This window comes from Sapajus apella, unplaced genomic scaffold, assembly GCF_009761245.1.
Source record: "Sapajus apella isolate SASKATOON/1434 unplaced genomic scaffold, GSC_monkey_1.0 scaffold10, whole genome shotgun sequence".
In the NCBI taxonomy this organism is placed as follows: domain Eukaryota; kingdom Metazoa; phylum Chordata; class Mammalia; order Primates; family Cebidae; genus Sapajus; species Sapajus apella.
In genome coordinates this window covers 20104875-20131076 of record NW_022436950.1, presented here as the reverse complement: position 1 = coordinate 20131076, position 26202 = coordinate 20104875, and the positions used below count along the sequence as shown (strand labels likewise).

General features: G+C 57.7%; 1 protein-coding gene across 1 annotated transcript; it reads left to right on the top strand.

Annotated features, from left to right (window-relative positions):
• Window positions 1-1101: 1101 nt before the first annotated feature.
• Window positions 1102-26048, top strand: ASIC4 (acid sensing ion channel subunit family member 4). The gene is given in 12 exon segments (XM_032278062.1): window positions 1102-1500; window positions 1502-2245; window positions 2247-2402; window positions 19169-19313; window positions 19413-19540; window positions 19725-19887; window positions 20310-20366; window positions 22565-22718; window positions 24368-24459; window positions 24543-24622; window positions 24931-25035; window positions 25220-26048. Coding segments are annotated over 12 exon segments (2058 nt in total). The 5' UTR covers window positions 1102-1383; the 3' UTR covers window positions 25337-26048.
• Window positions 26049-26202: the final 154 nt, after the last annotated feature.

Below are 26202 nucleotides of genomic sequence, written 5' to 3'. Positions count from 1 at the left end.
GGGCAGGCTCTGTGCTAGGGTGACCCTGATGGGGCCTGACCTGGCCTTGCAGCCAGGGTGGGCAAAGTGGCACCCAGCCTCCAAGGGAGCCATCCCTGGGCCCCTCCCCTGAGGCCAGGCAGAGGCTGCGGGGCCAGGCCTGACGCAGAGGGCGGGGTGGCCGTTGGGCAGCGGGTGGACCTCGGGCTCTAATCCCCAGCAGCTGCCGTTTCCCTCAGATCGATTCCCTTCTCACTTTTTTTTCAGCTGCTGGTTCCGCGGCTTGGATCGATGGAGCCACCTCCCCCCGCCCATCCGCGCTTCCTCTCCCTGCTGCTCATTAGCGCCCCGATTAATCAGCCCCCCTTTCCTCCTGGGGACAAGGGCTTCCTCCCCCATGAGGGCACATGCTCTCACATGGGGCCCCAGAGCACAAGCACTGATTCTTGACACCCCACCCAGGGGGCATGGATGAGTCCCCTCCTGGCCAGTCAGGAGGCTCCCACCCTGCCTGTGATGATGGCCCACATGCCTGCTTCCCCTCCACAAGAACACAGCAGACCCCTTAGGGCCCTCCTGTCCTACTCTGCCAGGCACCCCTCAAACCCGTTTTCTTAGGAGAGCATTCACTCTCATTGACGCGCAGCACATCTTTCTGCTCCCTTCCAGGACCCCACTGGGGCTCTTCCTCTCCCTCCATTGCACACCCTGTCCCCCTACATATAGAGCACCCCCCGAAGCACACCTCCCTTTTGCTCGCTGGCTTGCTTACCCAACACCCCACCCCCCCAAGGCTGGTTGTGGTAAGGGATTTGGGGAACATTTGGGGAAGCAAAGTGGCCACAGAGATGCAAGCTGGCTGGGGTGTCAGCTTGAATGATTGAGATTGGGGGTGGAGGCAAAATGAGGGTAAGGGCAGCCAGCCTCCAGAGCGGGCAGGGGCATGGTGGGCGTTGCAGTCAGGAGCAAAGCTCCAGGGAAGCTGAGAATCTTGGAGTCACAGTTGTCCCTTGGTCGGTCTAGCCTGCCCTCCTCTGCCCCCCTCCCCTCCCTCATTCAAACAAGTGGCTCTTCAAGGAGTTTCTGGAAGCTGCTGTGAGTCGGGTAGAGGGATCAGGTGGTGGCTGGGTGCTGGAGTCAGCTGGCTCGGAGGCCAGGAGGTGGGGGGATAGAGTCGGCTGACCCTTCCTGGGTGTGGGCCAGGAAAGTGGCCAAGAGTGAGCTGAGGACCCTGGGCACGGCACCCTTCCCTGGGTGGCCGGGGAGTGGGGAGATCTGGGGACCCAGTGAGCGGCTAGGGTTTGGCAGGAGTTTGGGGGATAGCCCCAGTCTCGGGATTCCGGTCCTGGGCTGGGGACTGCCCCCTCCCCTGGCCTGGCTCCTGACGCCCGTGCTGCCGGTGAAATGCCGTTGACATGTCCTGAATTATTAAGTGCGGGGTGGGCTCCAGAGCACATGCTGAGCGGAGCGGCTGGGGCTGCGCGGCGTGGCGGAGCAGCACTCGCTCCCTCGCTCACTCGCTCGCTCGCTCGCAGGGACACACGCAGGGGCTGACAGCTGTGCTGGTGCTGATAAGGGAAGCCACAAGGAGACGATCGAGGAGAGAGACAAGCGGCAGCAGAGGCAGCAGCGGCAGAGGCAGCACCAGGGCTGCGGAGCTGCTGGGAGTGGGAGTGACTCCCCCACCTCGGGCCCCCACCCTGTCCCTGTCCTCCTCCCGCTTGCCCTGAGTTTAGAAGAGCAGCCGCTGCCACCACCGCCACTCGGGAGGGCACCGGGGCTGCTGGCTAGGGAGGGACGGGGCAGGGAGGCTCTGGCCAGTCCCAGCAGCCAGCGACAGATGCCGATCGAGATTGTGTGCAAAATCAAATTTGCTGAGGAGGATGCGAAACCCAAGGAGAAGGAGGCAGGGGATGAGCAGAGCCTCCTTGGGGCTGCTCAGGGGGCAGCAGTCCCCCGGGACCTGGCCACCTTTGCCAGCACCAGCACCCTGCATGGACTGGGCCGGGCCTGTGGCCCAGGCCCCCACGGACTGCGCAGAACCCTGTGGGCACTGGCCCTACTCACCTCGATGGCTGCCTTCCTGTACCAGGCGGCTGGCCTGGCCCGGGGCTACCTGACCCGGCCTCACCTGGTGGCAATGGACCCTGCTGCCCCAGCCCCAGTGGGGGGCTTCCCGGCTGTCACCCTCTGCAATATCAACCGCTTTCGGCATTCGGCACTCAGCGATGCCGACATCTTCCACCTGGCCAATCTGACAGGGCTGCCCCCCCAAAGACCGGGATGGGCACCGTGCCGCTGGCCTGCGCTACCCGGAGCCTGACATGGTAGACATCCTCAACCGCACCGGCCACCAGCTCGCCGACATGCTCAAGAGCTGCAACTTCAGTGGGCATCACTGCTCCGCCAGTAACTTCTCTGTGGTGAGTTCTGCCAGCTAGGCTGCCTGGCCCGGGGTGGCCAGAGGCCGGGGAGCGGGGAGGAGGAGTGGTGGCAGTGGTGTGCAGGGCATCCTCGACAGGGCTTCCCTTCCTTCCACCATCAGAGGCTGGCCTCGTGTCTCTCCAAGCCTGGCATCTCCCTCTGGCTTCCCAGCCATGGAGCAGTGGTCGCTCAGGGGCTTACCCTGGGGTGCTGCAGCTCCTTTTCTTGGTCTTGCTGCTGCTGCAGTGCCCAGGGCTGGGGGCTGGGGCGAGGGGGTCCTAGGGGTGGGCCCAGGTGCCCTGGAGCTGGCTGGCTTGCCGGGAAGGGACACACCACCCCAAGGCCAGACCAACTGACTCCCACTTTTCTCTTGCTCCCTTTTTCTTCTGAGGCTACTGGATTCTTCCCACCAAACGAAGGAGATGGGGAGGGGAGGTTTGGGGGGCTCCATCTAGGGAAGGACTCCGGGTGGCCTCCTGGGGAGCTGGCCCAGTGGGCAGACTGGAGAGAGCCAGTCTTCAGGACACTGGATGCCAGTGTCTCTTCTGGATCTCTGTGTGTCTCTCACACGCCCCGCCTCACAGGCGCCCTCACACATCCCTCTTTCATTCTGCCCTCCAGCCCTGCCGGGGGCCAGTCCCCTCAGTCTCCTGTTCTAGCTGCTCCCATGTCCAGCTCTGGCTCTTATACTGGGAATCACTGGTTCACTCTTATGTGCATAACTCACCCTCACTGCTGCCCTAGCACGCCTGCACTCTCTCTCTCTCTCTCTCTCTCTCTCACACACACACACACACACACACACACACACACACTGCTGGGGGACAGTTTCCTGCACACTCCCGCTCACACACACACTCAGTGTCCCTGTCACAACACTCACATGCACACCTGCACACCCACACACCCAGAGAGCCACTCATCTCCATGCCTGTCTCCCAGCTCTCACTGAGCTGCCAAGGACAGGGTCCCACTGTGGCTGCCATCCCCTCTCATGACACCCTCACCCCCATCTACCCCAATGGCTGCTCCCCATTTGGAGACTGCCGGCACCATCTCTCACCTACGTGTGAGCACAAACACGCGCACACTCTCTGGGAAAGGGGCGTGAGCTTGGGCTGCTCTCCCATGCACGCCTCCCACAGTCAGGTATGTGAGGGGGTGGGCGTGTCTTGTACGTAGCCTGCCTGTCAGGCCCCCATTCACCCACAGTCACCGGGTATCTAGTATTCATGGCGCTCTCGATGCTTGTCCCCAGACCACAGTTTGCTCCCAGCGTTGTGTGTGCGCGTATGTTTCATCCTGGTTACCATTGCCCAGTGTGTATGCAAATGTTTGGTGTCAACATGGTGCCCACTCCGGCCCAGCCTCCAGTAGCCATCCCCACTGATAGGGACCCCCGCCAGGTTCTCACTCACCCGCTGCCTCAGGATCACCAGGAAACATGCTCCAGCCAACGAGGTTCCTGGCTCCCACCATGCCTGCAGTGTATGGGACCTCCGGCCATTGGGCAGGGGAGTTAGGTAGAAATAGAGGAACAGGAGGGGGAGCATTGTGCAGGGAGAAGCGTCGAGGGCATTGGCCTGTTGTCCAGCTGTCCACCCCTCTCCTAGGAAAAATCACTGCTCCCCAAAGCCAGGGTTGGTAGAGTCCCCGAGGAGGAGGTGGGATATGGAGGGTGAGTGTGGCCTTTAGGATTCCTGGGGCTCTGCTGTCCTCAGTCCTTATCCCTCTGTGTTGGGGGCTGGGCAGAGCTCAGTCTCAGCAGGTGCTGTTGGGGCAGAAATCAATGGGGCCTTTGTGTCCCTGAGCGGGAGTTGGGGGCGGGCAGGAAAGGGGAAGAGTGAGGAGACCTCAGTGGGAGGAAAGGAGAGGAAGAGCTGGAGGGGGTGAGGAAGTAAGGGGAGGGAGACAGAGGGAGCTTGGCCTCCAGGCTAGGAGGTGGTGCCTGGAGGATACAGGAATGGGGATCCCTTGATCAAGGCTGGTGAGTCCCCGGAATCCTGGGGATGGCCCGGAAGAGCGTGGGTGGATTTCCCACAGGCCCTCTGGTACCCCGGGGCTGGAGAGAGGAGGATGGTAGAAGTCTGTGGGGTGAGGTTCTGGCACTGGGGCAGGACAATGAGGGGTCCAGGGCACAGCCAGAGTTGGGGGACAGAAATTCCCCTTTGGAATTTGGTTCCCCCCACCGCCGTTTCCAGCCCATCCTCTTACCCTTCTGCCCACGCTGCATCCCCTGTCTGCTGGGTGTCACTCTCCCTTGGGCCTGGCATTCAAGGGCTGAATGTGCTGCAAATTCACCGGGGTCTGGAATTACAGGATGGGCTGGGGGCCCATGGTCCATGGCAGTGGGGAAGATGGGGTGATGGGGTGTATAACAGGGAAAGACTGGAGAAGGGGCATGGAGATGAAGATGCAGGCACTCTAAAAAGGATATGAGGTCCATAATCAGCTCTGTGGTGAGGACCTGGAGTCGGTGATGGGAATTAGCGGTCTCTGGCGGGGAGATGGTATGTGAGCTGGCTGGTGGGGAACCTGCGGGATGTGGGTGGTGAGATGGTCCGGGACAGGGACAGCCTTCACCAAGGGGCTGTTATGTGTTTTCTATTGCTTTCCCTGTTTCCTCCTTCCCACTCCCCACTCTGCTGTGACCTTTCCTCTGGAATCCAAGTTAATAAATGTCACATTTTCCAGCCTATTTTTACTCTGGTTAATGTGCCCTCCCCCAGTCCCCTCTGCTGCTGCTCTTGCTTCTGTTACCACTGCAATCGCTCTCCCCCACGCTCCCTATATCCCCTCCTGTACTCCCCATCAGTCAGAATCAGTCAACATGGAGTTCTGCGTGCCTGTGTGCTGGGCTCCCTGCTTGGAGCTGCAGGGGACAGCGAAGACAAGAAGCCCTGTCCCTGGTCCCTGTCCTCAAGCAGCCTATAGTCTCATGGTGGAGGGGGACAGGGACACTCAGAAGCTTATGAGAGAGTGAACTCTCTCTCACCATGTGAGAGTTAATCAGCCATGCAAGTGGTATCATAAGGTGCCAGGATTGATTGCCAGACAAGGTGCATGGGTAGGAAGAGGCCGAGTTCAGAGAGGGAGAGGCCACTCTGGGTGGAGGAGAGCTGGGAAGGCCTAGGGGGATGGGGCAGGCTGGGCACAGTTTGGAGAGGAGAAGAGGGAAGAGGGGAGAGAGGAGAGGGCCCTGGGAGGCGTGCCCCGTGTGTTCCCTCTGCTCCAGCTAGTTTACCTCGGCTCCCCTCCCACCTCCTCTCCCCACTCAGTCTCGTACCATCCCACTTCCACCCTTTCCACCGCCTGTATGTCCCCACCCCAGCCTCGCAGACAGCTCTCCCTTCCTCCCCAATTCCTGCCGCCATCTGCTGCCCACACCCCCTTCCTCCAAGCCCCAGTTCTGCCTTCCCCACTGTGGCCTGCTCTCATCCTGCCCTCTCCCTAAAAGGCAGCAATCACTCTTCCTCCCTCGGCTTCATTTCTTGAGCTGTAAAATGCAAGGGTGGCTCTAAAATTCAGCATCTCCTCTCACCTGGGGACCTCCAGGATTCGAACCTCTGCCCTACCCATTAAGCTGTGTATGGCCTTGATGAAGGCAAAATGCTTCTGTGAGCATCAGTTTGTGTATTCTTGAAACATGGTGTCAGAACCTAAAAATTGGGGGTTGTGGTGAGGATTAAAGAGATGCTCCTGAAGAGCTCAGCACACTACCTGGCGCACACATCGTATACCCCGTGTAAGCGTCAGCTGTTATAAATGCCGCCACCCCAACTGCTGGCTATGTTTAACCTGACTGTTCTTGCCACCACCTACTAGTTTCCGACCCATGTACTGGCATCTTCGTTACTCTCCATTACCTAGTTTTATCCCCGCTTCTGACCCTCTGGCTCACACCCTCCTCTGCCATGTTCTAGCATTGCCATTCTATCCAGCGCTCCAAAATATGCTCACACATGTGCATAGGTGCGGGAATGTGCACACACTGTGTAGAGGAGTGCTGGGGCCATAGAACATTCTGTGATGACGGAAACGCTCTGTGTCTGTGCTTGTCCAACATGGTAGTCACTAGCCACATGTGGCCGCTGAGCACTTGAAATGTGATTAGTGCGACAGCAAAAATGAATTTTTAATTCAAACAGCCACACGTGGCTAGAAGCCGCCGCGCTGGACAGCGCAGCCCTGGATGGCCCTAGGAATTAGACTGTCTGGGTAGGGCAGGGCTGGGATTGCAGCTGGGGCCACAGGATATAAGGAGGTAGCTGCAGGCTGCAATTGTAAGTCGGACCATCTACTCTGTGGCTTTGATCTCAGGTTGAGCTGAGGACAGGGCCCGTGTCTGGGGGCTGGGGACAGTGGGGTGTCTGGAAACACCATGTGAGCAAAGGCGCGCTTCTTCCCAGGTGTAGGACATGACCTTGGGTCTTTTGCATGCTACTGTCTGGAAAATTGACAGGGGGAGGTGGAGAAACCCTCACAGGCATGGGTAGGAGCCAGCCCGGCTCCCTGTGGTCCTTGAGGGTCCAGGCAGCCCCTGGAGGGCCAGAAGCCTGGGGCCCTGTGGGCGCCTCACTATCTGCCTCCCTTGTGGGCTCCCGGGTCTCCCTCCCCCTCCCGACCCTCCTTCCCCACACGCTGGTGACTGCCGTGACTATTAATCACTCGCCCTGTTCTCTTCCTCTCTACTAATCAGGCACAATTAGACAAGGCCTCTTCCAGCTGGGCAGTCCCCCTCCCTGCCCTCCTCCCTCCTCTCCCAGCCCCACCCAGCCACCAGCCAGGACAGCACTGAACCCGAATGCAAGCCCTCTCTCCCTCCCTCTCTCTCTCTCTCTCTCTCTGGCTGTCCCAGGCCCCAGTTTCGGGCTCCTCAGCACCCACTCCTTCTGTCCCAGAGACCTCCTTAGCCCCTTCTCTTCCCAGTGTGTGGTAAGGCCAATACTGATGGTGTCTGCCCTCTACCCCCTGCACTTGGCCCTGGGAGGAGCTACTCCACACTCCATCCCAACTCCACACCTTTGTCACTGGGCTGGAGGTTCCAAGGGCTGCCTCTTGCCCAGTTGGCTGTGGAAGGGAGGGGGTGCCTGCTGAGGTGGGTCCAAACCTCTTATCTACTGCCTAGCCTTCCCTCTGACTCCCTGCCTGTTTAGCCCTCTGTCCCCCATGGTCCCAGCTTCTCCTGGGGCATGAGCCTTGAGCACTTTTAGTTCAACATCTGGTTCAGGGCTGATCCTGCCCTCAGGAGCCAGGCAGGTCAGGTCGGGGCTGGGGGACACTGTAGGGAGGGGTGAGGTCTGAGGAGAACTGAAGACCTGTAGCCTTTAAGGGCGAAGCTGCTTCTCAGCCCCAACTAACTGTTGCCCTGTGTGAGGAGCCTAGCGTGGCTGGGTCTTCTAGTTTGTCAAAAGCAGCTCCAAATCGTGATTATTTTAATAGAACAGTAACTGATTTGTAAAACACTGAGAATGCCTACCCCTCAGATTCAGAACCAGGTGCCGCCACTATCCCGACCTTCCACCCCACACCAGTGGCCGAGGCTCCGACCTGCCTGGAGGGGGTGCTCTCGGCCTGCCTGCCTGGGCAGTGGAGTGGGTGGAGGAGCTGTTAGTGGTGTGGACCGGCAGAGAAGGGCAGGGACTGTCACTGTCTCAGAGGTCTGGTCTTCAAGGGCAGGGGGAGGGCCATCAGGGACTTGCCCCACCCGGTCCCGCTCAGCAGCCCCATGGCCTCTTCATTAATCAGGAATCAGCCCGGAGCTGGGCTCATTATCAGCTCAGCGTCTCATGCACTGCCGGAAGATGCTGATTAGCGTGTGAAGAAATGGCCCTGCCTCCTGTGCCCCTCTGATCCTCACTTTGTCTCCCCAGCCCGCGCTCCTTCCTGGACCCCCACCCCTGCCCTTCTGCTTCCTGGGAGGAATCTGCTCCCTCTAGTGGCTGGCGGCAGGGCTGCCTCTGCTAGGTCCAGGCTTGGGGCAGGAAGGATGAGGAATGGAGAGGCAGGGGCACCCAGGGAGCACCACAGAGAGCACTGGAATTCGAGACCCAAGCTACTCGGCCCCGGAGTCAATGGGTCACACGGGCAGGCGGGAGGGAGTGAAGGAGGCGGAGCCTGAGGTTGTCCAGGAGAGATGGACAGCCACCCTGGAGGAGAGGCCGGCCTCGGGCTGCTGAGTTATCAGTGTTCCTTGCCCTTCCACGCTGGCCCTGGAGCCCACCTCGTTTGAGCAGCTGAGAAGAGGAGGTGGGAACGGCCAGCACTTGGGTCAGGAGGCCCGAGGAGAGAAGATCTGTCACATTTTTTGTTGTTTGTTTTTTGAGTTTTTGCAGATCATGGTGGAGACTTAGGGTCTTCAGAAGGATGAGTGAAGGCAGAAAGGCAGCAGGAGGACAGAGGGGCAGAGACCCTGAGAATGGCGATGGGAAGGTTCAGTGGTGTGTTTTTCCAGGAAGAGGTGGACAGGGGTCTGCACTTCCTCCCCTGGCTCCTAGGCTGGGGCTGGCAGTGCTGGAAATCCAACCCACCCCTCAAATGCTCACCATGCCCTTGGGATACCCGTGGGTGTTGGGTTGGAGGGGGAGCAGTTTCAGAGAGATAGGCACGGGCTGCCGCAGCCGAGGCGGCAGCAAGAGTTCAGAGAGGAGCCACGGGATGATTAAGGGGAAATGGAGGATTGATTTAGGAGGAAAGATTAAAGGAGCTAAATCCGTGGCGCTTGGCTCAGCGGTGACTAAGCGTGGACAGGATAATAGCTTACAAATGTGTGGAAGGTGTAAATACCAAGTGGGGGGAGGGGAGGCTGCTCAGCGGGCCCGGGGGACGGGGTGGGGGCTGGGCAGGCCCCCAGGAGGGCTGGGAACCCCAGGGCGACTCCCCGGTGGCGCCGGCCCCTCCCCAGTGGGGGCTCTCAGGGGAGGAAAACCGGGTGTTGAGGAGCCCTGGGATCCTAGCAGGGGCTCCGTTTCTGGCCGCAGCCTCCCGGGCTTCGTGCTCATTTCCACATCTCACTCCCGCCTGGTTGGGGATCTGAGGTCGTGGGTTCAAATCCCACCCGAACACTCGAGTCCTTCGGCGCCCCTCGGCCCCGGGCCTTTCGGCCCCTTCAAGCCCACCAGCCAGGCTCCGCTGCAAGTCCGCCTCCTCGGGACCCCCGCCCCGTCGTCCCCTCCCCGGCCGCGGCAGGGGCGGGCGGCGGTGTCTCCCTCCACGGTGGAAGCCTCTGGCGCTGCTGTGTGCCGAGGTCACTTTGCCGAGGAGCCGGGAGCCGGGGGAATGCAAATGAGGCAGACCAGGGAGGAGAGCGGAGGAGCCCGGAGGAGATGGGAGGGAGGGCGCTCGGGCGCCGTGATGGATGCCCGCCCCGCGGGAGCGAGCGGGGGCGGCGAGCTCGCGAGCCGGTGGGTGCGGCCTGCCGGGTGCGGGTGGGCCAGGCCTGGGCTGCCAGCCTGCGTGTGCGGGAGGGGGCGGGTGTCCAGGGCTCCTGGTGGGGCACACCCACCCACCCACGGCCCCCGCCGCCACCTTCTGTCTGGTCTCCTGAACTCTCGCCTGGCTGTGGGTGTGTACTCCACTGTGTAAGCAAAACTCTTGACGAGGAACTTTGCATCGAGGGGCGGGAATGTCAGGGAAGGACTTCGTTACCAATTCACTAATTAAAAATGACTGTCTAGGTGTAAGGCCAAAGCGGTCGCTGCCCGGGGAACGGGTTTGACTGTTTACCTGGGTCCCGGAGGCCTTCATCCTCCCGTTCTCTTCTCCCGTGGGAGCGCGGCGCCCGTTGGGGACCACAGCCTTGTTCCACCGTCCCCAACCCTCCCTGGCTCCTAGAGTTCCCCGGTCCCTTCCACCACAGCTCACACATTTACATTTGAACAAACACCGCTGGCATTGCTTCCTGGATCCACCGGAGGGAGGAAGTGGCCCTGAAAAGCTCCTGTGTGGCGGTGGAAGCCTGAAGGTGGGGGCCACCCCGTAGGCACCTGTGGAACCAGGCTGCTGGGGGCGGCTGTCTTCTTCCTCTTTCTTTCTTTTTTTGAGATGGAGTCTTGCCCTGTCGTCCAGGCTGGAGTGTAATGACACCATCTCAACTCATTGCAACTTCTGCCTCTTGGGTTCAAGGGATTCTCCTGCCTCAGCCTCCTGAGTGGCTGGGATTACAGGCACCTGCCACCATGCCCAGCTAATTTTTTGTATTTTTAGTGGAGACAGGGTTTCACTATGTTGGCCAGGCTGGTCTCGAACTTCTGGCCTGGTGATCCAACCACCTCAGCCTCCCAAAGTGCTGGGATAACATGTGTGAGCCACCACGCCCGGCCTTCTTCTTTCTTGAGTGTGGCATGTTCAGAGTTTTGGAACAGGAGTGCAATTTGGCTTGTTCAGAGTTCTTCCTGACCCTCCTGTTCCACTGTGGTGGCCTTGGGTAGGTCGCCCCATCACAATCAGGATCACAACTAGTAACAATCTATTCATTTGTGTCACTGGTGGATTTGCGTGTTTTGTGAACATGGCTGTTTTGTTTTTTTTGAGACAGGGTCATGCTCTGTTGCCCTGGCTGGGGTGGAGTGGTACTATCACAGGGGCTCCCTCAGCCTCCCTCCAGGGCTTAAAAGGTCCTCCCACCTCAGCCTCCTGAGTAGCTGGGACTACAGGTGTGAGCCACCATGCCTGGCTAATTTATTATTATTTTTATTTGTAGATACAAGGTCTCACTCTGTTGCCTATTGGTCTCAAATTCTTGGGCTTAATTGGTCCTCCCATTGTGGCCTCCTAAAGGGCCAGGATTACAAACGTGAGCCACCGCGCCTGGCCCATAAGTACTTTGTTTTTTTTTTTTTTTTTTTTTTTTTTGAGACGGAGTTTCGCTCTTGTTACCCAGGCTGGAGTGCAATGGCGCGATCTCGGCTCATCGCAACCTCCACCTCCTGGGTTCATGCAATTCTCCTGCCTCAGCCTCCTGAGTAGCTGGGATTACAGGCACGCGCCACCATGCCCAGCTGATTTTTTGTATTTTTAGTAGAGACAGGGTTTCACCATGTTGACCAGGATGGTCTCGATCTCTTGACCTCGTGATCCACCCGCCTCGGCCTCCCAAAGTGCTGGGATTACAGGCGTGAGCCACCGCGCCTGGCCTAAGTACTTTGAATGAATGAATGTCTCTGCAGCCAGACAGCAAGCTCCTTGAGGGCAGAGGCTGTTTTGTTCGCTGTTGTATGTCCAGCACCAAGCACAGTGCCTGACACTGTTGAGCACAGGCTCCACGAATAGCATCAAAGTAAGTGTTGTTTGAACACTCACCAGTTCTTGAGCGCCTACTGTTTGTAGGTACCGTATGCCAGGTGTATGTCACAGAGTGGCGAGGGGTGGACTCCAGGGCCACATTACCTGTTCCCCTGTCAGCTCCCTTATCCTCTCTGTACCTCCGTTACCCTGTCTGTAAAATGAAAATGATAGGAGTGCCGCCAGCATAGGAGTTTTGTGAGGATTAAGGGGTTGATCTGTATAAAGTGCTTAGAACTGTGCCTGGCACAGCGGTAAGTACTAAGTAAATGTTAGCGGTTGCTGTGGTTTACGTGCATTCTTTCTTTCCTCTGAAGGGTGCCTGTTGTTATTCCCATTTTACAGATGAAAAATGGAGGATTGGAGAGGTTAATTGATTGAATCTAAATCCCACAGACTTAAGGGCAAGGCCCAGATGTGAACTAGGTTGGGCTTTCCATCTGGGTTGGAAGCCCTATCTCAGAGCCTGGGGGTTTCGCTCTGACAGAGCTCCCTCCTCTAAGCAGCTCCCAAATTGCAGAGAGAGCCTGCAAGGTGCTTGATGCCCAGTGAGGATGCGCCCAGTGGGGATCCAAGATTGTCCTGGTGGGAAGTGCCATTTCCCAAAGGGCCTCACCCCTCCCATGAGCACCTGCCAGGAATCACTGAATTGATCTCTAATCCTCTCATCTAACTTTAGGAGGAATTACCATTCCTCTTTTACAGATGAACAAACCAAGGCTCAGAGAGGTTCAATCACACATGCAAGGTTGTTTGTCTAAAGTTGGTGGGAGAGGCTGGATTTGAACCCTGCTTTATCAGGCTACAAAATATATGCCCGTTTCTGTCAGGCTCATAACATATATGCCCATAACACATAAGTTATGAGCCTCCTGTATATCCACTTTCAGCACCACATAGTGATAATCTCTGCCCTAGCTTGGTTCATGCTGGTCTTGACAAACCCTTTATTACATGGCCAGTCGAAGTGGCTCATGCCTGTAATCTCAGCACTTTGGGAGGCTGAGGTAGGTGGATCACCCGAGGTCAGGAGTTCAAGACCAGCCTGGTCAACATGGTGAAAACCTGTCTCTACTAAAAATACAAAGAATAGCCAGGCATGGTGTCGCATGCCTGTAATCCCAGCTACTTGGGAGGCTGAGGCAGGAGAATCACTTAAGCCCGGGAGATGGAGGTTGCAGTGAGCTGAGATTGTGCCATTGCACTCCAGCCTGGGCAACAAGAGCAAAACTCTGTCTAAAAAAATAAGAGCCTTATTACTGTTACATGTATGTGACTGCTCTTTGCGAAAGCCTTTCACATACTTCCTCTCTTTTGAGATGTGTGCCTAGTCTGGGAAATAAGTGGGGATTTCTGTCTCTGTTTGACATGTGAAGAAACAGGTCCAGAGAAGCTGATGAATCACGTTACTAACCAAAGTCACACAGGCTGTCAGTGGCGGAGCTGGAGTTGACTCCCAGGGAGGTGATGTTGGTCCGCGAACCTGGGGTCCACTTCTGAATCTGCCCCGTTTTCCGCATACCCTTGGATATGAACCTGGTCATCTCTAGTCCTTTTCTGCCTTTGTACAGTGAGTGATTGGACTGAGTGGCCTCGAAGGTCTGAGCAGCACAGACACCAAGGCATTTTGGTTGGTGCCATCTCCCTTCCTCTGCCCCTGGAAAGGATAGAGAAGGAAGAGGCTTTGAACCTGGATACTGGGCCACCCCTGAATAAAGCCAGGCTCTGGGAGCTGTTCCACCCCAGGGTGCTGGTCACAGTCCCGGGAAGAGGAAGATGCACCCCTTCCAGTGGCCTACTCTGGACCTCGGGGCAGAAGAGTTCATTCTGGCAGTGCCTAAGTGAGAGGCATGCGGGTGGACCCCATCAGTGAAAAGCTGATGGAATTTTTGGGGGAAGGGACACCATAGAAGAGAGTGGGGGAGGTGCGGGGACCAGAGGCAGGTGCCCAGAAGGCAGTGGAGATAAAGCCCAGGCCAAAGATTAGCTCTGGGATTAGCCTGGCCTCCGCAGCTTCTGGCTGCTTCTTATCTCCTGGAGGCCCAGGGCCCACTCCCGGCTGCAGCTCTGAGCCCTGGCCCCGCTAATTGCCTGTTAACCCTGTGGGCTCTTCAAGGGAGGGAGGACGCGAGCAAGCCAGCCAGGGAGAGCTTTCTGGAGAAATGGGAGCTGTGAATAGATGGAGCTCTGAGGGCTGAGAGAAGCCGCCGCTCTCAGGAGGAAGCTCTGGACAGATCTCTCCCAAACCCTCATCGCTGTCTCAGGCAGACCCTGAGAGAGAGGAGCCAGGGAGAAGGAGGTGGAGGGCACCTGGAGAGGGGTTCCTGGTGTGTGGGGTTGCGGGGGGTAGGCTCAGGCCCAGGGAAAGGTCTAGGAGGGAGACAAGAGGCTGAGACTGTACAGCCCGACTGGGATGGATAGAGAAGAAAGCAAATAGGAAAGAGAATGCAGTGGGCAAGGGACAGAAAGGCCAGGGGGCATCGAGGCCAATGGGAGAGAAAGAGCCTAAGGAGATGGACAGGCCAACAGAGGGCAGGGACAGAGAGGCAGAGTCCAGGTGGATAACTGATCAGGGGCAGGGCCAGATGGGCCCGGCGAGTAGGGAAGGACTTGAGAGGCAGACTGAGATCAGGAAACAGAGGCTAGCGAGGCAGACGGACCCAGGTGGGGACACTAAAGGGAGGTGATCAGAGAGGGACAGGCAGGAGCTGGCAGAAGGAAGGTGGGGGAGGGGACCCGAGGGTGTGTGTGCAGCACAGACATAGTCCTGTTAGGATTTGTCAGCCAAGGCCAGGAGGGGCTTTGGAAGGCCACATGCCCCAGCTAGGGCCAAGAGGGTGGGCTTGGAGCTAAGGTAGAGAGAGAGGGAGGGCCAGACCAAAGGAGGAGGTGGGGGTCTGAGACGGGGACAGGGCCCAGAGGTTGAGGGCTGGTGATCTGGAGATAGCCCCTCTGCCATTAGGATATTCCTTGGCTCGGGACCTTTCCCTTTCCGTGACTGGGTCGTGGACTCTCAACTCCTCTGCATACCCCGCTGTCCCCCCTCCCCTATCTGGGCCAGTCCATGGGGAGGGAGCAGTGGACAACCTGTGAGACCTTGTGGCAGGGCTGCCGTGCCGTCTCCATGGAAGAAGCTATGGGCTGTGCTGCCACCAGAGTTCTGCCACTTAGGAGCTGGCGGCTCTACCCGCCCCTGCCTGCCTGGCCCAGGGACTGTCTCCTGGGCAACGCTGTGCCCTGAGCAGCAGTCAGGACTGACCTGGGCTGTGCAGGTGGCCCTCTCTTGCCAGTCTGGCTGGTCCATTCCCTGCAGAGTATTCCTGAGACCCAGACAACTTCCACCCATCTCCCTTTGTCACCCCGACTCTGCACAGCCACCTTGAGGGTTTGTGTGCCAGGCAACCACCACCCTTGCCAGCCGGGCATTTGTTCTGCCCTGTGTGGGGTGGGCTCAGTGCCATGTACCGTGTATCTGTGTGTGTCTGTTGGAGGTACCAGGTAGGGACGCTGCCCCAGCTCCCCCGAGAGTCATGAGCCTCCAAGAGTCATTCATTCACTGAACACCCACCAGGGGTTCTATAAGCACTTACTGTGCTTTGACATGGGGCTCAGTTCTGTTTGAATCTTGGCTGTCATTGACTTGCTATTCGCCCTTAGCCAAGTCACTTCTGTCTCTGAGCTTCAGGTACCTAATCATTAAATGGGGGCAACAATATGTAGCTCATACTGATTTCTTGGAGACTCAAAGGAGAAAACAGATCAAAAGCACCTATCACAGGATTTGGTACAAAGTGGGGATGTTTGATCATGTTTGCTTTCCTTCCTCCTACCTCACACCTCCCTCTGCAAATCTCGATGGGCTCTGGGGATGCCAAGAGGGAAGCAGGACTCCTGGCCATCTGGAGTTCATGGTCCCATGGGTGAGGCTGAGCTTCAGAGAGACCAGCATGTTGCCTGGCCATCAGGGCTCCGCTGCGGTGGTGCTGACTGCTGAGGGACCCGAGGGAGGAGCTCATAACTCGGGTGCCCCACGTAGTTCATGCCTTCTTTAGCCTTTCAACTGGAGCGTACACGCAAAACCGGCTGTGTCAGCAAGAGCTGATTCCAGCATCTTCTTGGTGTCAAATAGGAAGAGGTTGAGTACTTTCAGATTTCTACAAACATTTATATATGCCTTGAATCTGCCTTCCCACACCACCAGGACCCAGGATTTTTTTCTTTTTGGGATGGAGTCTCACTCTGTTGCCCAGGCTGGAATGCAGTGGTGTGATCTCAGCTCACTGCAATCTCCGCCTCCTGGGTTCAAGTGATTCTCCTGCCTCAGTCTCCTGAGTAGCTGGGATTATAGGTGCCTGCCACGACACGCAGCTAATTTTTTTTTTTTTGAGGCAGGTATTGTTTTGTTGCCCAGGCTGGAGTGCAATGGTGAGATCTCGACCCACTGCAACCTCTACCTCCCGGGTTCAAGTGATTCTCCTGCCTCATCTTTCTAAGTAGCTGGAATTGCAGGCACCTGCTACCACACCCAGCTAATTTTTGTATTTTTAAAGTAGAGACAGGGTTTCACTATGCTGTCTGGAACTCCCAACCTCAGGCGATCTGCCCACCTCAGCCTCTCAAAGTGCTGGGATTACAGGTGTAAGCCACTGCACCCGGATGGGACCGAGGAATCTTGCACCCAGCCCACTTCAGGGTTCCTCCGCCTCCAGTGACTTGGCATAAGAGCAGCGGTCTGGAGTGGGGCTGTCTTGCTGGGATCTCCCCCTTCATCTGGTGTCTTGCTACTCACTGTATAGTCCATGGACCGGCAGTTGACAGACAGACTCTCAGCCTTGTCCCACCCCCTTCCCACATCTGTTTATCAGAATCTGCACTTTAAAAAGACCTTCCTGATTTGTGTGCACAAAAGTGTTTGAGAAGCCCTGAGCCTGAAGATCCTGGGAAACCAGTTGAATTCTCTGAGCCTCCATTTCTTTCTCTGTAAAATGGGGAGATAATTATACCTGCCTCACAGGGTAGTTGTGAGGATTCATCCAGACAGAGCATGTGAAGCATTTAGCATGGTGCATGAGGCATACCGAGTGCTTCTGAACTGCCCATGATGCCCACTCCTGCCCCACAGATGGACACATAGCAGGGAGGAGGGCAGGGGTGATATTAGTGGGGTCCAGGACTTGAACCTGGAAGCTGGCAAACCTGTGGGGGGCGGGTGTTGAGGGAAGGAGAGGACTCAAGAGACAGGCAAGGAATGGAGGGGCAACAGATACGGAGAAGAAAGGGCGAGAAAGGTACAGAGAAACGGTGCAGAAGGGAAGGGGGGATGGGAGAAGAGAAGGGGACAGGCCTGGGGCCAATTCTATCCAACTCATCTCACCTGGATGGGCTGGGGCAGGAGATGGGTCCCAAGGTAGGGCAGGCTTGGGGTGGGGTGCCAGCAATGGTTTGCGGGAGCAGCCAGAGCCTCACCCCTGGATGAGTTGCACCTCTCCTCCTTCCCAGCTGTGTGACTTTGGCCGTCACCTCACTTCTCTGAGCTGCGATGTCCTCATCTGGAGTAGTTGGGGTAACTCCAACTAGCTGGTACTGAGGGCATGTGGGCCAGCGGTAGATGGCACCATGTTCTGTGAACTTGGGGAGCTTGGTCTGTGGTGCGCGAGTTTTTGTTTCAGGAATGGGAGGCAGGGTGGTTGGGTGGCAGAAGGGCTGTGTGAGAGGGAGGATCAGAGTCTAGTCCATGGGGAGGGGGACTTCACCCTGCCGCCAGAGGTCTCGGGAGGACTCTCAGTTGGTTCGCTGCCCTCTAGCCAGCCTCCCTCCCTTCTGCACTCCTCCTGTGAAGCTAGGCATCCAGGATCCCTTTTTCCTTCTACACCGCCTCTTGCCATTTCTCCCAGCTTTTACTAGTGGGAAATGTTCCCAGGGAGAGGGGAGGGGGAGCGGGAGAGAGTGATTGAGTGCACCGACCCCTTGCCCCCAGGGAAGGTGCTGCCTGTGATGGGCTTGACCCAGGGGCTCGTCTCTGTTGGGGAAGTCTGGTCGGGGGGAACTAGAACCCGCCTCTCCCTCAACCCCTTCTCCACCCCTGCCGCTGCGCAGCTCCTGGTGGCAGCTAAATTCCCGGCAAGAGCCTGGGCTTCCATCTCCGGGGCGCCAGCGCCATCTGCTGTCCATACAGGAGAACTCCGCAGAGGAAAAGGGAGCCAGGCTTCTGTGCTGCAGAGACTGCTTATTCTAGAGATCCTTGGGCCCTCTCCTGGGCCAGGGGCTGGGGACACCAGGCAGCCTCACTGCTCCTGTACAGCATACACGCTCATGGGGGGAGATGGGCAATGGACAGGAGACAAATAGATGAACATGGTCATCTCAGATCTTCATGAGTACTTCGAGCAAACCAACAGACATCTGGATACATGGACGATGATGTTGAATGTGGCGGTGTGATGTATGAGTATGACATACTGAGGCCTCAGCGATGGGCAGCTGCCATACCAAGACTGTGTGTGATGGGGCATTCCAGGAGAGGGGACAACAGCAACAAAAGTCCAAGGAGGAAAGGCGTCGAGGTGTCTGAACTTGTCACAGAGATGGAGAGGTAACAGGAGAGGCAGGCAAGGGCCACATCACGTGGAAGCTTTTGGGTTAGGGAAGGAGCGTGACTTCATTATGTGGGAAATGGGAAGATATTGTTGGCTAAGTCAGTGAGTGGTTTCATTGGATCTGAGCACTGTGGACTGGGCACTACGGCTTCTGGAAGGGAGGGTTAAGGGCGGACCAAGAGGGAGACCAGTTAGGAGGAGATGGCAAAATGGGGGTCGCTGGAGAGGGAAGGAAAGTGGATGGATTCTCAATGTATTTCAGAAGTGGCCTGGAGGCTGGATGTGGTGGCTCATGCTTGTAATCCTGCACTTTGGGAAACCAAAGCAGAAGGATTGCTTGGGCCGAGGAGTTCAAGACCAGCCTGGCAATATGGCAAGACCCTGTCACTACAAAAATAAAATAAAAAATTACCTGGGCTTGGTAGCACATGCTTGTAATCCCATCTACTTGTCAGGCTGAAGCAGGAGGATGACTTGAGCCTGGGAGGTTGAGGCTGCTGTGCGTAGTGTTCATGCCACTGCTGCCTTGGATGCAGGGGTGAGGGAAGCGGAGATTTCAGAAATTCCGACTTGAGAAACTGAGTAGATATAGTGGGGCCGTTTACCAGGAAGGAGGAGAATGGTCGGGGGCAGACAAGGTTTAGGAAGGTGTCGACAGTTCTTGTGTTGTTATGTTGTTAGGTTGGAGATGACTTTTAATCATCTAAGGGAAGCCATCGGTGGAAAAGTTGGTGCTCATTGGACAGGCTGGGCTGTACATTGCCTGCTAGGATATGGGACTGGAGTGTCCAAGCAGATCTGGTGGCCTCAGCGGCGAACAGGGAACTTTGGAGTTGCATTGGCCCCTCCCTTCATCTCCCCTCCTCCTCTCTTACCCCACCTACCAGGTCTATACTCGCTATGGGAAGTGTTACACCTTCAACGCGGACCCTCGGAGCTCGCTGCCTAGCCGGGCAGGCGGCATGGGCAGTGGCCTGGAGATCATGTTGGACATCCAGCAGGAGGAATACCTGCCCATCTGGAGGGAGACAAGTACGAAGGCGGGAAAGGGACAAGGGCCACCCTGGGGCCTGGGGCCTGGGCCCTTTGTCCCCGGATGGGTTTCCAGAGGTCCCCATCTCTGCTGTGCAGATGAGACTTCATTCGAGGCAGGTATTCGGGTGCAGATCCACAGCCAGGAGGAGCCGCCCTACATCCACCAGCTGGGATTCGGGGTGTCCCCCGGCTTCCAGACCTTTGTGTCCTGCCAGGAACAGCGGGTGAGCACCTCCTGCCAGGCCCTGGATTGGGCACGGGACTTGCCTTGGGCTCAGAGGGGATGCGGAGCCAACCTGCCCTTTAGAAGCTCACAGCCTGTCAGCTGTGTTGACTTTGCTAGGGCTGTGGGCACAGGAGGACCGGGTGGGATTCCTAGGTGTGACCTCATATGCCCCACCTCTGCAGCTGACCTACCTGCCCCAGCCCTGGGGCAACTGCCGCACAGAAAGTGAGCTCAGGGAGCCTGAGCTTCAGGGCTACTCAGCCTACAGTGTGTCTGCCTGCCGGCTGCGCTGTGAAAAGGAGGCCGTGCTTCAGCGCTGCCACTGCCGGATGGTGCACATGCCAGGTGGGCACCCCCCGCCCCCAGCCAGCCCTCCATGCCACGCTGCTGGGCTCCAGAGCCTCCCGGGGCAAGGGGCAAGGCACTGATCATGTGCACAGGCAGGTGCATGGGTACAACATGTGTGTGTGTGTCTGTACCTGCGTGAGTGTGCACGTGTGTATTTGGGATTTTTATACATGGTTTCACATATGCATATGGGAATGGCAGCAGGCAGATGCAAGTGTGCATGTTAATATGTATTTGTGTATGTGCATGCTCATTTACATCTGTGCTTGTGTATTTGCTGGGATTGTGTATGTGGGATTCAAGCACATGTATGCAAATGTGTGCATATGTGTGTGCATGCACGTATGTGCTTACATTTGGGCGTGCTGGGGAGAGGGGAAGTGATCACAGATTCCAGGAATAATCTTCTCTCCTTTCAGGCAATGAGACCATCTGCCCACCAAATATCTACATCGAGTGTGCCGACCACACACTGGGTCTGTGCTGCCTTACCCTTCCCTACCTCTCCATCAGCTTCTTCATGTCTCTGTCCACTCTTCTCCTCCGTGTCTTGGCTCCTCTCCTCCCAATCTCCCTCTGGAGGGTTCTTCCTGGGGGTTGAGCCTTAGCCCATACTTCAGTGGGGTCAGGGAGAGGTCTGCAGACCTCTGCAGGTACAGACGCTTGGGTAAGTGGAGGCAGCAGGGTGGGGGGCTTTCAGAGAAGCCTGGACTGGGAGTGAAGGGCTGGGCTTCTCATCTTGGTTCAACCAATGAGCTCACCCACTTTGAGAAAGTGAAATGACTTCTCTCTTGGTCTCAGGAAAAATGCATTGCTGGCTATCGGTGTGGGTAAGGCAAACCCCATCTGTCCACAGATCTTGCCTGATCTGCAGTTCATCCATCTATCCATCCATTCACCGATTCGTGCATTCTCCAGGCTTTACAGCCTGTGCTGGGTACTGGAGGTGAGAGTGGGGGCGACAGCCCTGCCCTTGGAGAGCTTACAGCCTGGCAGGGGTATGGACAGGCATTCCCACACAGCCCATCAGCTCCTGGAGAGGGGCGCCTCAGGTGTGCGGCAAGGCCCCAAGGAGGGGCGTGCAGTGCTAGCCTGGGAAGGCAGGGAGGATTCCTAGAGGAAGAGACACATTAGCTGAGGCTTGAAGGGTGTATAAGAGTCAGGTGCAAAGACCTTGTGGCCAGAGAGAGCATGCTGTGTCCGGGGCACTGAAAGATCTGTGTGGCTGCAGGGCAGAGAACAGGGGAGGGAGTGGAAAGAGTGGAGGAGGAAGGCCAGGCACGGTGGCTCACACCTATAGACACAGCACTTTGGGAGGCCAGAGTGGGCGGCTCACTTGAGCCCAGAAGTTCGACACCAGCCTGGGCAACATGGTGAGACCCTGTCTCTACAAAAAATAAAGAAATGACTTGGGTGTCGTGGGGCACACCTGTAGTCCCACCTATTCAGGAGGCTGAGGCAAGAGGACAGGCTTGAGCCTGGGAAGTCGAGGCTGCAGAGAGCTGGGATAACGCTTTGCACTCTAGTCTGGGCTACAGAGTTATCCTGTTTAAAGAAAAACAGTGGGGGAGGGAGGCTCTAGGAAGCCAACAAAGGCCAGGCAGGAATGCCAGGTGAGTCCAATGAGATGTGGACAATGGGTGGGAGGGGAGGGACTCAAAGCCAGGGACTGGCCAAGCTGGCTGCAGTAATCCAGATGCCAAGGGCCCTGGGGCTGGATTTGAGACACTGGGCAGCCACACACACATCCAGCCCTTCTCTGTCCCCATGCCACCTGCATCTGTCACAGGGGTGATTGGAGGTGTTTAGTGAAGGAACAGATGTGTGATCAGGAGTAAGGAGGCTGCAAGGCACAGCGGGAGCTCACAGAGCTAGCCACGCCGGGGAGCCTCATTCCCACAAGGCATGCAGGAGGAGAGAGACCTGTGGCTGTCCGAGAGGGCTGGCTGACAGCAGCATGGCTGGAGGAGCACAGCCTCTGCCACCTACGGCCTGGCAGTGAGGAAGCCAGGCGGGAGAAATACCCTAGCATCTCTCCCCCGTCATCTTCTGTTTCTGCTGGGGCTTACTGTTGGCCAAACTCAACCCAAAGCCAGAGGACAAGGGAGTTTAGGTGATGCATTCGGCGGAGATCAGCCTCGTGGGAAGCAGAGCAAGGTGGAAGAGTGGAGAGTGGATCTGAAGGGGCAGGCGGAGAAGGCCCAGCACATTGGGCCTGGGAGTCTTGTCAGTCCATTTGTTCTTCTGTTTCCCATCCATCAATCTGGCCATCTGCCATCCATCCATCCATCATTCATCCATCCATCTATCCATCATCCATCCATGGATCGCAGCATCCTCTCCACACCTCCTTGTGAGTCTGAAACCTCATCTACTTGATTAGCTGTGGTGGATGGGCTCTGTCCTCCCTGTGGGTCACGAGGACCCCCCAGTCCCAGGGTGCTGGGAGGGTGCTGGGGGGTTCTGCTCATACCTGCTCTCCAGGGTCGTCTGAAGCTGGTCCAGGTGTGCACCCACAGCCAGTCCCCTCTAGGAAGCACCAGGGCTGGCCAGTAAAGGCCCTTGGTGTGGGTGTGCCTGCCTCAGGGTGGCCCCCGGGCCTCCTCTCTGCAGCTGGTGGGCTGCTGACCACGCTCCTCCAACTCCCACTGTAGCCGCTGCCTCTGTGTTGCAGACTCCCTGGGTGGGGGCTCCGAGGGCCCGTGCTTCTGCCCCACCCCCTGCAACCTGACGCGCTACGGGAAAGAAATCTCCATGGTCAGGATCCCCAACAGGGGCTCAGCCCGGTACCTGGCGAGGAAGTACAACCGCAACGAGACCTACATACGGTATGTGTAGGGGGGTGGGAATGAGGGGGACTGTGTGTGTGTTGTGTGTACGTGTGTGTGAGCATGTGTGTGTGTATGTGGGTGTGTATGTATATGTGTGGGGGGTGTGTGTACGTGTGTGCGTGTATGCTTGTGTGTTTCTTGTGGGTGTGTATGTTTGTGAGTGTATGTATATGTGAGTGGGAGATGTGTGTGTGCATTCACACTTGTGAGTGTATCTGGGAATGGGTGTGTGTGTGTGTGGGGGTGTGTGTGTGAGTGATGGAGGCCACTCTCAACAGGCTGCCTGGGCACAGTGGAGGCGGGAGTGGGCTGCATCTCTCTCTATGATGAGTCTTCTGGCAGGAATGCCTTTCATGGCCCTTTCATTCTCCTTTTCCTTCTCCTTCGCCTTTTTTTTTGAGACAGAGTCTTGCTTTGATGCCCAGGCTGGAGTGCAGTGGCACAATTGTGGTCCACTACAGCCTCTACCTCCCAGATTCAAGCAATTCTCCTGCCTCAGCTTCCCAAGTAGCTGGGATTATAGGCACCCCCCCATCTTTTTAGTAGAAATGGGGTTTCACCATGTTGGCCAGGCTGGTCTTGAACTCCTGACTTCAAGTGATCTACTGTCCTCGGCCTCCCAAAGTGCTGGGATTACAGGCGTGAGCCACCTCACCACTAGCACAGCCCTCTTCTTCTAAGTAGCCCCACCCCCTGCTCAAGTCACGTTCAGCGTCTCAACCTCCAGGGAGGCGCTTCCAGGTCCAAACGCCTTTCATTGAGAGCCCAGTACCTGTACAGGTCTCCATCATTACACATAGGCCATGTCTGTAATGACGGAGCCCTCTGCTTATGCGTCTTTCTCCCCTGCAATGAGGGAGAGGGACAGGATGAGACGGAGGAGGAACACGGTACCCTGCAGGCGGAGGCAGGAGGGGCTGCCCTGAGCCTTGGGTCTGGTCCCAGATAGCCAGTCTACACTTTCGGAGCGTGGTCTGGGTGCCAGGCCCCGTGCTGGGTTCTGTGGGGATAGATGATTACAACACAAAACCCGTGCCACAGCTTGTCAGTGAGCCCACGTTTGATCATGTAGGACTGATTCTCTGGCCCCCATGGCGGAGGGAAGCCGGGGAGGCGTGAGCTGGCCCCTTAGGGCTCTAGGTTTAGGTCTGTGAGAGGAGGTGATGGGGAGGCGTCCAGTGAGAGGATGTGGGGCGGTGTGGCATGGAGCCTGAGCCGTAGGCAGCTGTTCGGAGGAAGCAGAGAAGACGGCGCTGGGGAAGAAGGCACCGGAGACAGGCCACAGTCTGTCCAGAACACCGAGAAGGAGCATTGTGGAGTGTACTGACAGGCGACAGGGGTCACTGAAGGGTCCGCAGAGGCAGAAGGAAGAGGCAAAGGGAACAGCACTGGCTGCTTGAGAGGGAGCAGTAGGGGTTCCTTCAGGCTCAGGAGCTTTGTTTTGCTCTCCCAGGCACTTTGCTGCCCCTCAAAAGATGAAACACACACACTTGAGACTGCCTCCCCTCACAGCCTGGGGGAGTCTGGGAGTGGCCACTGACTTCCCCGTGCAGCATCTTGGATCAGGACCTGCGGGACCTGGATACCCCTGCCAGCCTTCTCTGGAAGAGAGGCCCACATGGACACCCTGCTTCCTGTCTCCACAGGGAGAACTTCCTGGTCCTAGATGTCTTCTTTGAGGCCCTGACCTCTGAAGCCATGGAGCAGCGAGCAGCCTATGGCCTGTCAGCCCTGCTGGGTGAGACCGGTGTCCCTGCCCCCAGCTTGTGTCGGGGTGGATCGGCCGGCAGCTCCCTCTGACGCTGCTCTCCTGCTTCCCAGGAGACCTTGGGGGACAGATGGGGCTGTTCATCGGGGCGAGCATCCTCACGTTGCTGGAGATCCTGGACTACATCTACGAGGCAAGAGCCCCGGGAGTGCAGGGCGGAAGTGGGGCCGTGGGCAGAGCAGAAGTGGGCAGAGTGGGGTGCCTGGTGTAGCTGGCCTGGCTGGAAAGTCAGGCTCAGGGTTCTTTGCCAGGGTCCCCTGACTGGCTGGCAGGCCTGAGGGCTCAGAGTCAGGAGACGGGAATGGATGAGGAGGATGGGGGTGTCCTACTGGGAGTTTGCTGTGGCAGTGAGTCCTGTGGGCAGCCAGGCATGGTAAGGCCCACCCTTCTCCTTGACCAAATTTCCCGAGCCCACTGCTGTTCCCCACCCTGAACCCCAAGGTGTCCTGGGATCGACTGAAGCGGGTATGGAGGCGTCCCAAGACCCCCCTGCGGACCTCCACTGGGGGCATCTCCACTTTGGGGCTTCAGGAGCTGAAGGAACAGGTGAGGACGAGCTCACAGAGCACGCAGCTGTGCCTCTTGAAGACTGACTACCCCCGTGGTTTCTGGACAAGCCCTTGGAGGGGGCCCTGGAGCCTCTGCCCGAGATGATAAGGAAAGGCTGGTGGTGTGAGGCCTGGGGGCACCAATGGAGCTCTCCCTGTCCCACGCTCTCTTTCTCCTGCAGAGTCCCTGCCCAAGCCGGGGCCGTGCCGAGGGTGGGGGGGCCAGCAGCCTGCTCCCCAACCACCACCACCACCCCCACGGTCCCCCAGGAGGTCTCTTTGAAGATTTCGCTTGTTAGGATGGTGCTGTGACTGAAGGATGGGGAGTCTGGGACCCCTCCTGGGATCCCCAGCACATTCTCATGCTCCCGGAAAGGCTGGGGGCGGTGCTCACTGGGAGGGCCAGGAGTCAGTTCCTGCTCTTGTCCTCCCCTGCCCTGGTGTCAGCTGCTTTGCACAAAGGTCCTTTTCCACACCTCTCACCCCCAGGCTGGTGCCCAGGGAGGGCTGAAGACCAGGCCATGGGCCTTCATGGAGAGGAAGGGAGGAAAGGAGGAGAGGGGAGGATAAAGCCCATGCCAGCTGGGGAGGGGGAGCCCTCTGTACATTTGTATATATTTAGGGAAGGCTGGGTGGGGGGATACAGATGTAGAAGGTGGGTAGGGCTACAGGGGTGGGTGATTTCGGGACAGCCAGGGTCCCAGCCCCGATGTCAGCAGGAGACGGAGAGTCCCAGGACTCAGGAGTGCTGGGCCGTCCTACTTCCTGCCCCTCTCCAGGCCCAGCTCCCCTCTCAGCAGGGGGAGAGGATGGCCCAGCAGGCCTGGCCCAGCTCCCAGTTCCCCCTGCACCAGCCCCCACCCCTCAAGTCCCCTCTACAGGGAGAGGGTAGGAGACAGTCCAGACTTCGGCTGAGCTTGGAGGGTGGGAGGGAGCCTTCTCAGGCCCCTCTTCCTCCAGTCTGATTTTATAAAGTGCTGACGAGATTGGGAATAAAGAGGCATAAAGAATTCTCTGTGCATATGTGTGACCAAGCACGCACTGGGGGCTGGGGCGGGGCTGGGCACATGCATGACTTGGTCCCGGGTGAAAGGAAAGGCAGGCCCCAGCAGGGGCAGGGGAGCCTGCGTGCTCAGCCAGCCCTCCCTCCCCCACGCGTCTACCC